Raw genomic sequence first — 15,674 nt, 5'->3', positions numbered from 1 at the left:
TCATGAAATGAAATTTTTATAATGTGACTGCTTCAGACCCTTAATGATGCCGTAAGTGTAAGGATATTATATCTAAGCTCTTTAAATAAATTCTGCCATTGAAATAAAGGAAATACTATATTATAGTGCTCTGTGACTTTGTTATATTTGGTATCCATTTATCTGACTCTCTAAGAACAAAGAAAGCAAAGACGGAGATTGATCATTACTACTGTGTGGTACATGTATTTGTGGATGAAAACAGTACTGAAATGGACTGTACACGATTAAAACAAGGACACTAAACAGCTGCTTGATACACATGCATGAACAGAGAGCAGGGAGCTGGGTGGAGAAGCAGACCCTGAGCTTTCTGGCTCAGAGACCCAGCATAGCAGTCCAGCCTGGCAGTCCACGTGTTTTATATTTGTATCCCAGCAAAATTAGCAATGAGAGCCTGAAATGAACTTTGGGGACACTTGCAGAGAGCTGTCATGATTAGTCATATGGGACGCCAGGATTCTATGGTATTTAGTTGGCGTCTGCACACAACCAGTTCTTTTCCACTAATGCCTCTTGTAATTGCTGGTCCCACGTCTAGGCTAAGGAATAATCTCGTGGTGTTTGGGAGGGAGGTAAGTGGAGGTCAGGACCCCTGTGAAGGCTGGGCGGGTGATAATCTGGTTCTAGTAATGGAGGAAGGAAAGTAGGTCAGGTGGGAAGGAGAATGACTGGATTTAAGCTTTGTTTCTTGACTAAGCTAAATGTATAACATCATGTCAGGTTTCTTTGTTGTTTATATTCCATGTGCTGTCACAGAATAACTACTGAATTGTGGGGCAAAAAAGCCTGGGTTTTAGAATTGACCCTGCCCCTAACCAGCCAGAGTCCCTGGTTCCCCTGGGTGTCCAAGGAGGGGGCTGGCCATCAGATGTTCCTCTACTGTGGCAGTTTGGGCACTTGGGGGCCTAATTTTTTTCCTGTTTAGGACCGGCCCGATTGTAGGACATTAAGCAGTCTGCACGGCTCTCACCAGGTACCTGTGGTGTAACGTCCAAGCGTTCCTTTCCACCCACATTCATAGATGACCCTCATGGGGTTAATACTACCCCTGGTTGAGAATTATGAAAAATTATATGGTACTTCCATCCCTTCTGGCAAATGAGGGCCCCTTATAATTTGTTAGCACCACGTTTTATCAATGGAACATGTGAACACATGGTGATTGTGACGCTCACCTGTTTGCTTCTGCTTCCCAGTGCAACTTCAGCACTCCGTCAAAGGACCTCAGCTGCCCCAATGAACGGTACCTTCTGTACAGGGAATGGGCTCACCCTCGAAGCATATATAAGAAGCAGCCGTTGGATCTCATCAGGTGAGCTGTTGTGGAGAGCACTCCAGTGGGAAGGGCTCAGGGTTGCCCTTGTGGTGTCTGAGCGTGACAGTCCTCCACGAGTGTTACCAACCAGGAAGCTCACGGGAGCTCTGAGCTTCGTTGCCCTAAGTTTTTACTGGAGGCTTTATTACAAAAGCACGATTGATTGAGTCACTACCTACACGGCCAACCCGAACCCTAACCCTAACTCGAACCTTTCCTTAACCCTGACCCTTCAGCCCCTTCCTCTCCCGGTGGTCGCTCAGATATCACACAGCTCAAAGCCCCAACCCTCTAATCACATGGTTGGTGTCTCTGGCTGGCCAGTCCCCAACCTGAGTCACCTCATGAGCACAGGCCATCCAAGGGTCCGCCACAAATAACAAAGACACTCCTACCTTGGGAAAGTTCAAGGCTTCAGAGGTTACCTTCCAGGAACTGGGAACCAAAGACCCACCAAATTCTTCATTAAACAGAAGTAAATGTTACATTTTGCTTAAATTATATAGTAAGAGCTAGCAATTCTCCCTGCTTTGCTGTGTCTGCTGTTCAATACCGTTTCACTGTGCCAGTGACTGTAACATCGCGCTTAGCATGTGTCTTCTCAAAGCACCAGTGTCGGCTGCTCCCTGGGAGCTTATGTTGTTTGGACAAGGCTGCTGGGGACCGGGAGACCAAGAACAACTGAGCAAACAAAAATAAGCAAACAAATAAGGGAATGAAATGTCTGATTGAAATGAAGGCAATAACACAGTGTTGAGATGGGGAGACGTTGGGGGAAGTGAGTCGAGAAAGCTATCTTTGAGTAGGTGACATTGTGAGCTGAGGTGTGGATGGTGAAAAGGAGGCCAGACTTTGAGGATCTGAGAAAAGTCACCCCAGAAACAGGCAGCTTGTCCAGTGGCCCCGAGGCACAAATGCACTCGGCAGGTTTGAGGAGATGTTGAAAGCCAGCGCTGGTGAGAATGATGAGACGTGAGGTTTAGAAGGGTGTCGGGAGCCCAGGAAAGGAGTGTAGACTCTGAGTGCAGTGAGAAGCAGTCATGATAGTGTAAGCACTTCAGTCATTTTCTCTCGCTCACATTTTGCAAAGATAGTGTGGAGAAATGGATTGCAGGGGCCCAGGAAGCAGGGAGGCCGGGTAGGAGGCTCTGGGAGCGGGCCAGATGAGAGATGGTGGGAGCCAGTGTGGAATGCGTTTGGGGAGTGGAATTGACAGGACGTGGTTATGGGTTGGATGTGGACGGTGAGGAGGAGAAGAGGAGGGTCTAGGCAGCCCCAGGTCGGCCTGGAGCCAGGGGCCTGTTCTAATCTCAGTGCCCCATGCAGGTGCCCACCTCCCTGGGCAAACCTCTTAACCTTCAAAGTGAGAGTTTTAAAACACTGTGAAGTGTTTTTGTTTGTTTCACATTTTATGGAAAGTTTCAAACATGTACAGAAGTAGAGAGAACAGCACAGCCAGCCTGCCTGTATCAGCCACTCAGCTCCAGAAATTATAAACTCAGAGTCACTGTTGTTGCATCTTTTATCTCCACCTCCTCCGCTCCCCCACCTGCTGGATCATTTTGAAGAAAATCCTACACAGCTTAACCTTTGATTCGTGAAATGACAAGATCTCTTTTAAATACAATTGGAAGATTCCTTTTTTTAAGGGTTATGAAATAATTCCCTGATTGTCACAAAAAAAATATATTTTTAAGTAGTTTTGGGGTTGAAATCAGGACCCAGACAAGGTTCAGATGTCGCAACTAACATCTCTCAAATGGTTTCTAATCTGTCATTTTCCTGTTTCTCTCTTGTTTTCCTTGCGATTGTTGAGGGGTTTCTCTATTTTCTGTTTGGCTGATTTCGTTCTCCTTTGTGGTGTTAGACTGGTTTCTCCATCCTGCATATTTGCTTAGCTAAGTGATTTGATCCTCCCCTAAAAGCTCGATCTGACTGAGGTTCAACTTTGTGCGAGGATACTTGTTACGTGGCGTTTCGTACTTCTGTCACAAGGTACATGATGTCCCGTTGTCTCTCTTTTTTCGTGAAGACAGCAGCCATTAATGATTGTCACCTAGATTCATTATTTCGTAAGGGATTTTATTCGTGTGGTCATACTCTAATTTCCTCCCTCATCTATCACCAGGATCACAGTCATGAAGAGGCACTTTCTCTCATGAACTCGGGTTATCTTGTAGAATACAGTTTCAAAAGAGGGTGTTTGTACGTATGTAAATATTTGAAGTTAATATTTTGTTCTGTTCTTTTTTAACTATTTTTTTTCTAATGGAGGTACTGGAGATGGAAGCCAGGACCTCATGCATGCTGAGCACACACTCTACCACTGAGCTACACCCCATCCCCCTTGAGGTTCATATTTATATGATGTCTCCATTCTGTTACTTTTGTTTTATGTTATATAGTATTTGATGGGCGATGAGTTTGATGGCTTTTTAATCATTCTTTATGGTCTTTCAGGGTGTGTGTGTGTGTGTGTGTGTGTGTGTATCTGTAAGTAAAGAAAACAATTTTCCCATTATTTTAAGTATATTTTGCTAAGGAAAGTACATCGAACTGTTCCCTGCTCCTGGTCCACGTGCTCCCTTTGTTGCTTCCCACCAGTGACCCTTGAGCTCTGTGACAAGACTAGCATGTCATTACTCCAGGTTGAAGGAGATCTGAAGAGATTTATTCAAGGAGATGAAATCTGTAGACAATGTGTTAGAAAGCAGCGAGAAAGTTATCCATTAGGGGGAGGTCTGGGGTTGAATTGTTGATAAGGGCACAGAAAACTCAGCTGTGAACCACCAAGACAATGATTAACTCCAGGAAAAACGAAGTAGGGAAGAAAAAAAGTGAACCTAGCAGACAGCTTGCTACAGCTGTGAACGGTCTGCACCGAGTCCTAATAGTGTAGAGCAAAGATATTGAGCTGATCGAAATCATAATGTAATTGTGTTAAGAGGATGGAAGAACGGAGGTTTGGGTGTGTATGGGAGATGGGGTTTGAAAGAGAGCTTGATCCTCATCTTCCAAAACAGAAAGTCACGTAGGTCATACGTAGAACTGAAAAAGTCCGTAGGCTACGCTGCAAGTACATTATTTAGAGATAGGGGGGTAAGTATTCCAAGAGTCAGCAGTAGGAGCTGAACGTGGTTGCTTCTGGCCGGGAAGTGGGGGAGGCTGTTGGGAACTGCTCCTTTTTACAGTCGGTGTTCTAGAACTGTTGGACTCTTTAATGAATGTACGGTATAACTTTGATAAAAAGAAATCAAAGCTGAATTTTGAAAAATTGGTGTTAAGAATTGGGGTTTTTTTTGGCAGAGAGAGAGAATGATCAGACAGAACTACATTTGCAGGGATCCTCATCATTCCCAGCCTTTCAGCAAGGATTTAGGAGGCAGGCATCTGTTTAAGATTCAAAAATTCTTTCTGACCTTCGTACTGACGATGTAACCTTCGTGAGTAATGAACCCCCTGTCACTGTACGTATCCAGGCAGAGGCTGCCTGACCGGCTCTCTAACTGTAGCACGATGTGTTTACCATTGGGCAGCTGGAGCAGGCAACTTCTAACATGCTTTCAGTTTTGAATGTGGCATTTCCAGGGCGGATAGTTGGTAAGAATGTATTACAAAAAGCCTATCAGGAAAGAGTCCAAGGCATCTCAAAGCCACTGCCAGGGTTTTCTCTCCCAGACACCATCCTGAGCCTGCCATCTGTGAGCCAGGCCACAAAGCCCCGGTCATAGGAGAATGAACACACTTTGTCCCTCCCATCTCCTGATTCCGCATCAGGCTCAGCCCTTTTCCCCATGGAATGGTCCACGCCCAGGTCTCTGAAGATGGAGCTGGTCTCACAGCTGCCCTGTGAGCGCTGGTCCAGCCCAAGGGGGTTCCTGCGTGAAGTGTCCCAGGACTCCAGGCTGTTCTCAGAGCTGAGTCCCCCCGAGGCTAAGCCCACCGAGCTCAGCCCAGCTCCAGGCTGAGCCAGAAGCCTCAGAGAGGCCTCAAAGCTGAGGAAATCCACAGGTTTTACCAACCACTGCTGAGTCAGAAGTGAACCAGTTAAGATACCTGAACAGCCGTGTAATTATTCCCCCTCATCCCTAAACCCTCTGTGTCTGCCTGTCTGTGTCTGTCTCCCTTTCAGGACCAGCCTGGCGCCACTTCATGCCCTGCCTCCTTTCTTCTAATCTTGCCTACCTGGCCTCTTCCATCTACTCCAGATTAACTGAGAAACATCCAAGAGTTTTTAAAACCTAGAACAATAGACTTGCTAGATAAAAAGAATACAGGGCAGTACCTTCCTCAATCACATCCCTCCTGCCCTCTCCCATTCTCACAATGAGTCTTATAAACATTTTGCTCAGAGAGACCTTGCACTCCTAGTTGTTGTCATTATCAGCCGTTTTTCTTATTATCTGTGGTTTACGTTGCATTTGCTCCAGGGAAGTTCCCAAGATAAAGCAGAAGCAGATAACTGAGCCAGTTGTTGACGTTCACTTGTTAAGAACAGTCTTTGGGGGAGTTTGTTGAATGTGCCAGTCTTTCCAGCGAGTGATGACGATACCCTGTATCTGCTCCATAGTCAGCCTTGTCCCCGCCTTCGCTCTGCTCTAATTTATCTTGCTTCCACACGCGAACCAGTGATCAGTACTTCCGTGATGTGTAAAATACTTCTTATTTCACAGTAGAATTCGGGGTCTGCTATGAAAACGCATGCGTTTTAAGTGTGAATTGAGTCAGAGGTTTAAGCTTAAAGCCCCCTTTATTTAGAATCGGAAATTAATATGATGGAGAGAGGGTATAGCTCAGTGGTAGAGTGCATGCCTAGCATGCATGAGGTCCTGGGTTCAATCCCCAATGCCTCCATTTAAAAAACAAATAAATAAACCTCATTACGCCCCCCACCCAAAGAAAAAACAACAACAACAAAAAAAAACAAAAGAAAGAAATTAATACGAGGATGAAGCTACAGAGTGATTATGTGTCTTCTGAAACTGCCTTCTGTCTTTGCAGGAAATACTATGGAGAGAAGATTGGAATCTACTTTGCTTGGCTGGGCTATTACACTCAGATGCTCCTCCTGGCAGCAGTCGTGGGCGTGGCTTGTTTTCTCTACGGATATTTTAATCAAAATAACTGTACCTGGAGGTAACTTCTCTTTATTCCTTGTTACTGTGCTGAAAAGTTGACCAGACATAAATTGATTTTCAGGGTCTCCGACTGGTTTAGTAAAAGAAGACTCATTGCAGAGCACTTTCTGCTTTGTATGATGTATCCCTTTTGTCCTGAGCATAATAACTAAGTGGAAAAAAATTTTTCTTAGATAACGCAGCCCAACCTCTGACAGGAATATTACCCTTAGGAAACACTCCAATATCTTAAGATAAGACTTTGTTTGAAAAAGAAAGGAGGTCTCGAGGGAGGATCATCCTTGAACTTCTGGCCCCCAGAGGAATGCTCCACTCAGCCCTTACAGATGTGGGCCAAGAGCAGCTCTGATTTCCTCACGGTTTCAATGGCAAAACTGGTCAAACTGGTGCTTTTATGTGTTTAGAAATGACTTCTTAATATATACGAAGAAATACATGTTGAAAAACTCAAATGAACAATATTTTTGTTTTACTTGAAAAACAAAATGATAACCCTTAAGTGTTAGGAGAGGAAGAAAGTGATAAAGAATTAGTTTGTGCCTAATGTCGAAATTAAAACACCAGCTGCACTGTCTAAAGGGAAATACGTGGATGCCAGAACACTGAATTTCACCATCGCTGTTCTCAACTGTGTAATTAGTCCTTTGCTTTTGGTGGTTTCAACCTCCAGAGGGGTGCAGCACCGAACCAGGCATTTTCTCTTGTTTGGCCTCTGTCCAGATGTGACGGCCAGATCCACATTTCTGGGCACCAGCGATGAGCTGATTACCAAATTTTTCTAGCCCTGAGCCGATCAGCCTGGCTCTGGAGGCAGAAGCGTGCACGGCAGCTCTGATGTATAGGCATCATTATCTGTTCTATTTAACAGGTTTTCTGAGGGTGTGTGCCCAGTATGGCTTCTTAGCTACAAAGCTGCAGATGGTGTTGGAAGTACTCTCCTCTCTTCACCAAAAAAGAGTTTAGGGCCAAAGGCTGAATGTTGATGTCTTTTGCCTAAATTTGTCTTTGGCTTCTCCATTGTCTCGTATGTTGTTCCAACCAGAAAAAGGCATCTCAGAAATACAGCGGCAAAGTGAAAAGGTGGTGTTTTTATAAGGTTCTTGCATGGTAGTTGTTCTCATTATAATTCATTTTAGGAAATGACAGTCACACCACAAATTTCCTACTCTTTGACACAGATTAATTTACAGAGGATTTAGGGGGTAGAGGTGGGGGTGTCTTGGGGATAATCTCCCTGTGCTCAAAACTATTTGGGCTCTGCTTATATAATTTTTAAGTAGCGTTGAAATATTTAAAATATATGCATTTTAAATATTTTTTAATCTTTTTTTTTTCATGAAGGTACTGGGGATTGAACCCAGGACCTTGTGTGTGCTAAGCATGCATGCTACTGCTGAGCTCTACCTGCTAAAAATTTTCAGTTAATATTCCATACTGAGTAGATTCACAAGAATAGAATATGTATTTAAGCTGTAAGGGATAATGATCCATCACCCAGTTTAAGAAAAAGAACATACCTGTTACCTGCGAAGTGCTTTGTTCAATTTCATCCCCTCACTTTCCACTCTGGAAGTAACCACCACACTAAATACTGATTTTTATCATTCCTTAGCATACACTGTATATTCTTTTTCACATATACTTGTATCCCTACAAAATATGACTGACTTTCTGTGCTTTTGAAAATACGTTTGCATAAGCAGAGGGTAACAGAGGTGTTTCCTCTTTTATAAAAGGCCCGTTTAAAGCTTATGCATCCTTTAAGAATAACAGCTTTATGGAGATATAATTCACATGCCATAAAATGCACCCTTTGAAAGTGTGCATTAGGGGTTTTAAGTACATTCACAGCGTTGTGCAACCATCACCACTAATTTTAGAACATTTTCATCATCCCCGAAAGGAACCAGTACCCTTTAGTAGTCACTCCCTAACCTTCCTTTCCCTTAGCCCCTCTACTTTCTGTCTCTAGGGATTTGCCTGTTCTGGGCATTTCAGATGAGTAGAACCATTCAGTGTGCAGCCTTTTGTGATGGTCCTCTTTCATTTAGTGTGACGTTGTCAAGGCTCATCCATGGTGTAGCGTATTATCCGTACACCATTCCTTTTTGTGTTCACATAATACGCCATTGTTATAAATACACCACATTGCCTCTCCATCCATCAGTTGACATCTGGATTGTTCCCACTTTTTAGCTATGATGAATAATTCTGCTCTGAATGCTCATGGACAAGTTTTTTGTGTGAACACATGTTTTCAGTTCTCTTGAGAATATATCAAAAAATGGAATTGCTGGGAGATATTCTACTTTTAGCATTTTGAGGAGTTGTCAAAGTATTTTTTAAAGTGACTGCACCATTTTACATTCCCAGTAGTAATATATGAGGATTCCAGTCTCTCCACATCCTCATCAACACTTGTTATTACCAGGTTTACATATATATATATATATATTTTTTTTTTTACATATTTATATATCATATATATTTGTCATCCTAGTTGGTATGAAGTGGTATGTGCTTTTGATTTCTGTTTCCCTGATGCCTACTGATGCTGACCATCTTTTCATGGGCTTATTTGCCATTCGTATGTCTTCTTTGGAGAAACATCTATTCAAATTCTCTGCCCATTTTAATTGTATTTGTCTTTTTTAAATTATTTTTTACATTTATTCTTTTTTTTAACATTTTTTTATTGAGTTATAGTCACTTTACAATGTTGTGTCAAAGCATTGTAGAGCACAATTTTTCAGCCACACATGAACATACATATATTCATTGTCATATTCCCTTTCGCTGTGAGCTACCACAAGAATTGTATTTGTCTTTGTGTTGTCAAGTTTTAAGTATTCTTTGTCTATTCTGGATAAAAGTCCCTTATTAGGGAAAATACTGCAAGTATTTTCACCCATTCTGTGGACTGTCTTCTTACTTTCTTGATGATGTCCTTGGAAGCACAAAAGTTTATAATTTTAATGAAGTTCCATTTACCTGATTTTTTTTCTTCTGTTGCTTGTACTTTTGGTGTCATTTCTTAGAAAGCATTTGTAATACAAAGTCGTGAAGGTTTTCTCAGTGTTCATCTTTTTAAAGTTAGAGTTTTAGATTTATGATTTGAGTTAATTTTTGTAAACAGTATAAGGTAAAGATTTAACTTTCTTTCCAAGTGTATATTCAGGTGTCCCAGCACCATTTTTGTAAAGATTATTTTTTCCCCATTGGATTGTCTTGGCACCTTTGTCAAAAATTAATTGGCTATGTCTAAAAGTTTGTTTATGGACTCTCAATTCTTTGCTATCGATCTATTTGTCTGTCCTTTAGGCAAGTACCACACTATATTGATTACTGTAGTTTTGTTAGTGAGTTTTGAAATTAGAAACGTCATATCTTTGTTCTTTTTCAAGATTGTTTTGACTATTCTGGGTATCTTGCATTTCCATATTAATTTTGGGATCAGCTTGTTCATTTCTGCAAAAAAGCCAGAATTGCATTGAATCTATAGGTCATTTTAAGGACGACTGCCGTCTTAACAATAGTAAGGCTTCTGATCCATGAACACAGAACAGCTTTCCATTTATTTTAGGTCATCTTTAACATCTCTCAGTAGTATTTTATAGTTTTCAATACACAAGTTTCACACTTTTTTCTCAAATTTATTCTAAATATTTTATTCTTTTTGATGCTATTATAAATGAAATTATTTCCTTCATTTAATTTTCAGATTATTCATTGCTGTTGTATAGATATATAATTACTTTTTTATATATTGATTTGTGTCTTACAACTTTGGGGGACTGGCTTATTAATTCTAATTTTTTTTTGGTGGATTCCTTATGATTTCAATATACAATATCATGTCATCTGGAATAGAAATAATTTTCTTTCTTTCTTTCTAATCTAGAGGCTTTAATTTATTTTCTTTGTCTGGTTGCTTTGACTAGAACCTCTAGTACAATGTTGATCTTGGGAGGAAAGTATTCAGTCTGTCACCACTAAGTGTGATCTTTGCTCTAGGTTTTTCATAGACGTTCTTTGCCAAGTTGAGGAAGTTCTATTCCATTCCTCGTTTTTGTCCATTATTCTATTAATATGGCATATTACATGAGTTGATTTTTATATGTTGAGCTACCCTTGCATTCCTGGATACATCCCACTTGATTGTGGTCTGTTTTGTGTGTTACTGGATTTGATTTGCTTGTATTTTGTTGAGGATTTTTGCATTTATATTCATAAGAGATAGTAGTCTGTGGTTTTCTTGTGATGCCTTTTCTGGTTTTGGTATCAGTGTAACACTGGTCTCATAGAATGAATTGGAAAGTGTTCCCACCTCTTTATTTTCAGACAAGTTAGTGAAGTGTTGATTTTTTTTTTCTTTAAGTAGTTGATAGAACTCACAGCAAAGCCACGTGGGCCTTGCACTTCCCTGGGGGAAGTTTTTGGATTACTGAGTCAGTCACTGTACTTACTGTGGGGCTGTTCAAGTTTTCTATTTCTCCTTGAATTAGCTCCAGTCATTTATGTCCTTCTTGGAATGTATCCATTTCATCTAGATTATCTCATTTGTTGACCATATAATCATCCATGGTATTACCTTATATTCCTTTTTATTTTTGTAAAGTCAGTAGTAATGTCCCTCCTTTCATTTCTAATTTTAGCAATTTGAATCTTCTCTCTTTTTTTCTCCAATACTAGCTAAAAAGTTGTCAATTGTGTTGATCTTTTCCAAGAACCAACTTTTCTTTTTTGTTGATTTTTCTCTGTTGTTCATCTATTCGCTATTCCATTTATTTCTGCCTTTCGTATTTTGATTGGAATGTTTAATTCATTTACATTAATGTAATTTCTGATCAGGTTGAAGTTACATCTGCTATCTGTTTTCCATATGTCTTGTGTCTTTTTCGCCCCCATTCCTCTATAACTACCTTTTTTGTACAAAATAGGCATTTTCTAATATACCATTTTAATTTGTTGTTAATTTTACCTTTTTTCCTTCTTCTTCTCTTTTGGCATTTTCTTAAGTGGTTGCCCTGGAGATTATAACTGACATCTTGTTTTAAAGCAATCTAGTTCACATGAATGCCAGCTTAATTTCAATAGTACACAAAACCTTTGCTTTGGTGTCAGTCTTGTCCCTCGTCCTCGTGCTGTTATTGTCAGACAGATTACATCTTCATGCATTTATAAGCCTGTCCACACAGTTTCATAAGTATTGTTTTCTGCAGTTATCTTTTACATCAAATAGGAGAAAACAGTTACCTGTAAAACTATATTTATACTGTTTTATTTTTTCACTCATGTAGTCACCTCCACTAGTGCTCTTTATTTTTTCAGGTGAGTGTCCTTTCATTTACACCTGCCAGACTATCCTTAGTATTTCTTGTAGGGCCTGCCTGCTAGCAATGGATTCTTTCAGAGTGTCTTAATTTCTCCTTTAATTTTTCTGAAGAATTGCTTTGCTGGATGTAGAATACTCGGTGACCATCTTTTCCTTTTATCACTTGGATGATACCATCCCACTGCCTTCTGGCCTCCATGGTTTTTGATGAGAAATCAACTGTTTGTCTTACTGAGGAGCCTTTGTGTATGCTGAGTCACTTTTCTCTTTCTGCTGCCAAGATTCTTTGCTCTTGTCTTTTGACACACTGAGTCTGATACGCCTGTGTTTGGATGTCTCTAAGTTCATTCTACGTGGAATTTGTTGAGCTACTGGGAAGTACAAATTAATGTTTTCATCAAATTTGGGAAGTTTTTCAGCCATTCTTTCTTTAAATATTCTTTCTGCCCCTTTTTTTTTCTCTCCTTCCTTCTTGCACTCCCATTATGTGTGTATTGATATTGTTGATGGTGTCCCACCCATCCCTGACACTGTGCTCATTTTTTGCCATTCCTTTTTCTTTCTGTTCCCACAGACTGGATAATCTCACTAGTTTTAAGTTAGCTGACTTTTTCTTCAACCAGTACATATCTACAGAGAAAACTCTGCAGTGAATTTTTCATTATAGTCATTTTCTTTGTATCTCTACAATTTCTTTTAAATAATTTTTATCTATTTATATTCTCTGTACAATGAGATGTTCACATACTTTAATTCTTTAGGCATGGTTTCTGTTAGTTCTTTGAACATATGTATAATTGCTTATTCATGTCTTTGTGTGGTAAATCCAGTGTCTGGACATCCTCAGGAAGTTTCTATTGATTGCTTTTTCCCCTGTGTTTTGGCCAAACTTTTCTGTTTCTTTGTATACCTTGTCATTTTCTGATGAAAACTGGGCATTTAAAATATTATAACGTGGCAGATCTGAAAGCCAGATTTTCCTCATCTTCAGGGTTTATTGTGGCTTCCGTTGTCATTGCTGCTGCTGCAATTTATTTAGTTACTTTCCTGAACAAATTCTGTAAAGTCTGTATTCTTTATCATGCATGGCCATGAGATCTGTATGTGTGCAGAAAGCCTGGTTGTCATCATTGTAATAACGATTGGACAGTGATTTCTTTAAATGCCTGGGGCCAATCATTGTTTGAGCTGTTGCCAGGTGGCTCTGTGTTTGCATGTTGAGGGATGCCCTCAGCAGCAGCAGGCATCTACAGCTCTTCCGTAACAGCTCTTCCGTAGCCTTTACTTCTTACTTATGCGGAACCTCAAGGTCAGCCAGAGTTGAAGGCTTAAGGTTTTCTCAGGTCTCTCCTTGGCGTGTGCCACACATGCGTATGGCCTTCTACAATTCCCAGAATTTTTTGGAGCTTTTTAACTCTACCTCCACCCCTAGAACGTCTCATTACTGAATTTTGCCTTCTAAGTTTTCTAGTCAGAATCTAGTTAGTCTCTACTGGTATCACTGCCTCAGGCAATTGTAATGTTAAATAATTTCTGCTAATTGTTTTTAACAGACACTCTGGGGACAGGGCTGTTTGCACAGCATGAGTTTGAGATAGGTCAAATAGTAACAGTTCACTGGGGATGGGTTTTTTTGTACTACTTCAAACCGCTTCTGCCCCTTTAGTGGCCTTTAGGCTGCGTTGATTGTGAGACTGTTGCTTTTAAAGGCCACCATTTAGGTGAGGATATGGGGATGGCGATAGATCAAGTTATAATGCCACAAAGCTCAGTATCTTTATGGAGATTTAGCTTTTTTCCCTTACATAAACACTCCTTGGATTGCTGGAAGCCTTTGTTTAAGTTCCAGAGCTCTACAGAGGTTAATTTTGACAAATTTTGCCAGTGTCATTGCTTTTTAGAGGAGCAAGTTTTCCAGGATCTTTACTCAGTAAATCTAGAAGTGTATCCCATGCGCATTTGTTTTTAACTGAATTATTTGCAAGGCTAACTAATCCTACAGCTCCAGCCCCATTCACGTAAGAGTCTATCTGCATGGCTTCTCCTACAGGGAGCAGTGTGCAACCTGTTGTCAGTTCGCTGTTTTTTTTCTTATTAATTTGTAGACTACAATTTTTTAGAACAACTCTCATGAATAGCCCTTGGTCATTTTTACATGTTGCAAAACTTCTACTAGTCTGTGGCTATTTTTTTTTTCCTCTCTGTGGTGTTTTAATGAAGTTATCACTTTTAAGGATTTTCAGTGTATCGATATTTTCCTTTATGATTTATGCTTTTTTTGTTTTCCATTAGTAGAATTTCTCCTTACCCCCAGGTTATCTAGATAATCTACTTTTTTTGATAAGTTGGTACTGTTGCATTTTTATTTTCTACCTGGAATTGGTTTGTACATGATAGGATTTAGGGGTTCAGTTTCACCTTTTTTTGTATGGGTATTCCATTCCCTGTTTGTTGAAATGTCAGTTCTCACCTTACTGATTTGTTGGGCCAACTCTGCCTGTTTCATGTCAGTGTTGGGGGATGCAGAGGTCTTTTTCTGAACTCTTGATTTTGCCCTCTAGGTCGGTTTTTCTTAATCCATCCCCACAGCGCCTTGTTCTTTAGGAGCGCCTTGTTCTTTAGGAGCGTCTTGACCCTTCTGAGCCCTTTGCTCGTCTATTGAATTTACAGCTCAAATAAGAGAGAAATGACATCTTCAAATATTGATTCTTCCAAATTATGAGCGTGATAATGTACCCATTTATACAGGTCTTCTTCACTCTTTCAGAACAGTTTTATCATTTTTCTCCATATAAATTTCATACATTTTGAATTAGATTTATTCCTAGGCTCTTCATATTTTTTAAGCTATTGAAAAATGGTATTTTAAAAAATTAATTCCTCATTGTTGCAGATCTTTCGAGACCCAGTTTCTTCTTGTGACCCTGTATATATGTTGTATACTGACTTTGTGTCCTGCAAACTTACTAAACTCACTTAGTCTCATAATTTATCTGCAGGCTCTACTGAGTTGTCCGGTGTCGACAATTATGGAATCTGTTAGGGAGAGCAGGTTTTCTTCTTCATTGCCATTCCTTCTATCTTTATTTTTCTTGACTTACTGCGCTGGCAGGGACCGCCACTGCAAAGAAGTGGGGATAGCAGGACCCATCGTCTTGTTTCTGATCTAAAGGAAGTACTTTCAACAGTTTACTGTTAAGTATAATTTTTTATAGGTTTTATGTAGCAAGATTTTATCAGGTTAATGAAGTTCATTTCTATTCCTAGTTTTACAAGAATTTAGTTTTCTTATGAAGAGATGTTGGATTTTTATCCTGCTGGTGAAAAGTCCTGTTCATTAAAGTTCTTTTAAATTAAATTTTATTTTTCTCTGTTCTTTAGCAAAGAAGTCTGTGATCCTGATATTGGCGGCAAGATCATAATGTGTCCTCAGTGTGACAGGCTTTGTCCATTCTGGAAGCTCAATGCTACTTGCGAGTCCTCAAAGGTATTTTTTTCCCCAAACATTTTCAAGTAATGAAAGATTTTTATTCTAATAACTTTAGCACAACATAGTGATTAAATTTTTTCCTCTGAGGAATTTAGAAAGGTAATTATCAACTGAGATATGAAAGATAGATTTGAAAAGATAGATATGAAATGCATGTGTTTATTCCTCTTTTAAAAACAACAAATTGAAATTAAAAGGCTTATCTAAAATCGCCTGGAGGGTCAGTGAGGAACTGTGGAATTGAAACTATTTGAGTATTTCAAATAATCAAAGCAGAAATCTCAAACCCGTCTTATCTCATAAGTACTATTTAATAGGTTTACTATTGTAAGTATTTTCCTTAATTCGGGTGGA

The 15,674-nt window shown here is 39.9% G+C and overlaps 1 protein-coding gene across 3 annotated transcripts in view; it reads left to right on the top strand.

Moving 5' to 3' along the window:
* ANO6 (anoctamin 6) overlaps positions 1 to 15,674 on the top strand; it is a 187,059-nt gene that overhangs the window by 123,966 nt on the left and 47,419 nt on the right. For all 3 annotated transcript variants that reach the window (XM_032493262.1, XM_032493263.1, XM_032493264.1), the window contains 3 exons: positions 1,239 to 1,354; positions 6,359 to 6,493; positions 15,212 to 15,317. In XM_032493262.1, coding sequence (XP_032349153.1) covers positions 1,239 to 1,354; positions 6,359 to 6,493; positions 15,212 to 15,317 — 357 coding nt within the window. The remainder of the gene's footprint in view (positions 1 to 1,238; positions 1,355 to 6,358; positions 6,494 to 15,211; positions 15,318 to 15,674) is intronic.

The sequence above is a fragment of the Camelus ferus genome, chromosome 12, assembly GCF_009834535.1.
Source record: "Camelus ferus isolate YT-003-E chromosome 12, BCGSAC_Cfer_1.0, whole genome shotgun sequence".
Lineage (NCBI taxonomy): Eukaryota > Metazoa > Chordata > Mammalia > Artiodactyla > Camelidae > Camelus > Camelus ferus.
This window is presented reverse-complemented; position numbering and strand designations above follow the sequence as displayed.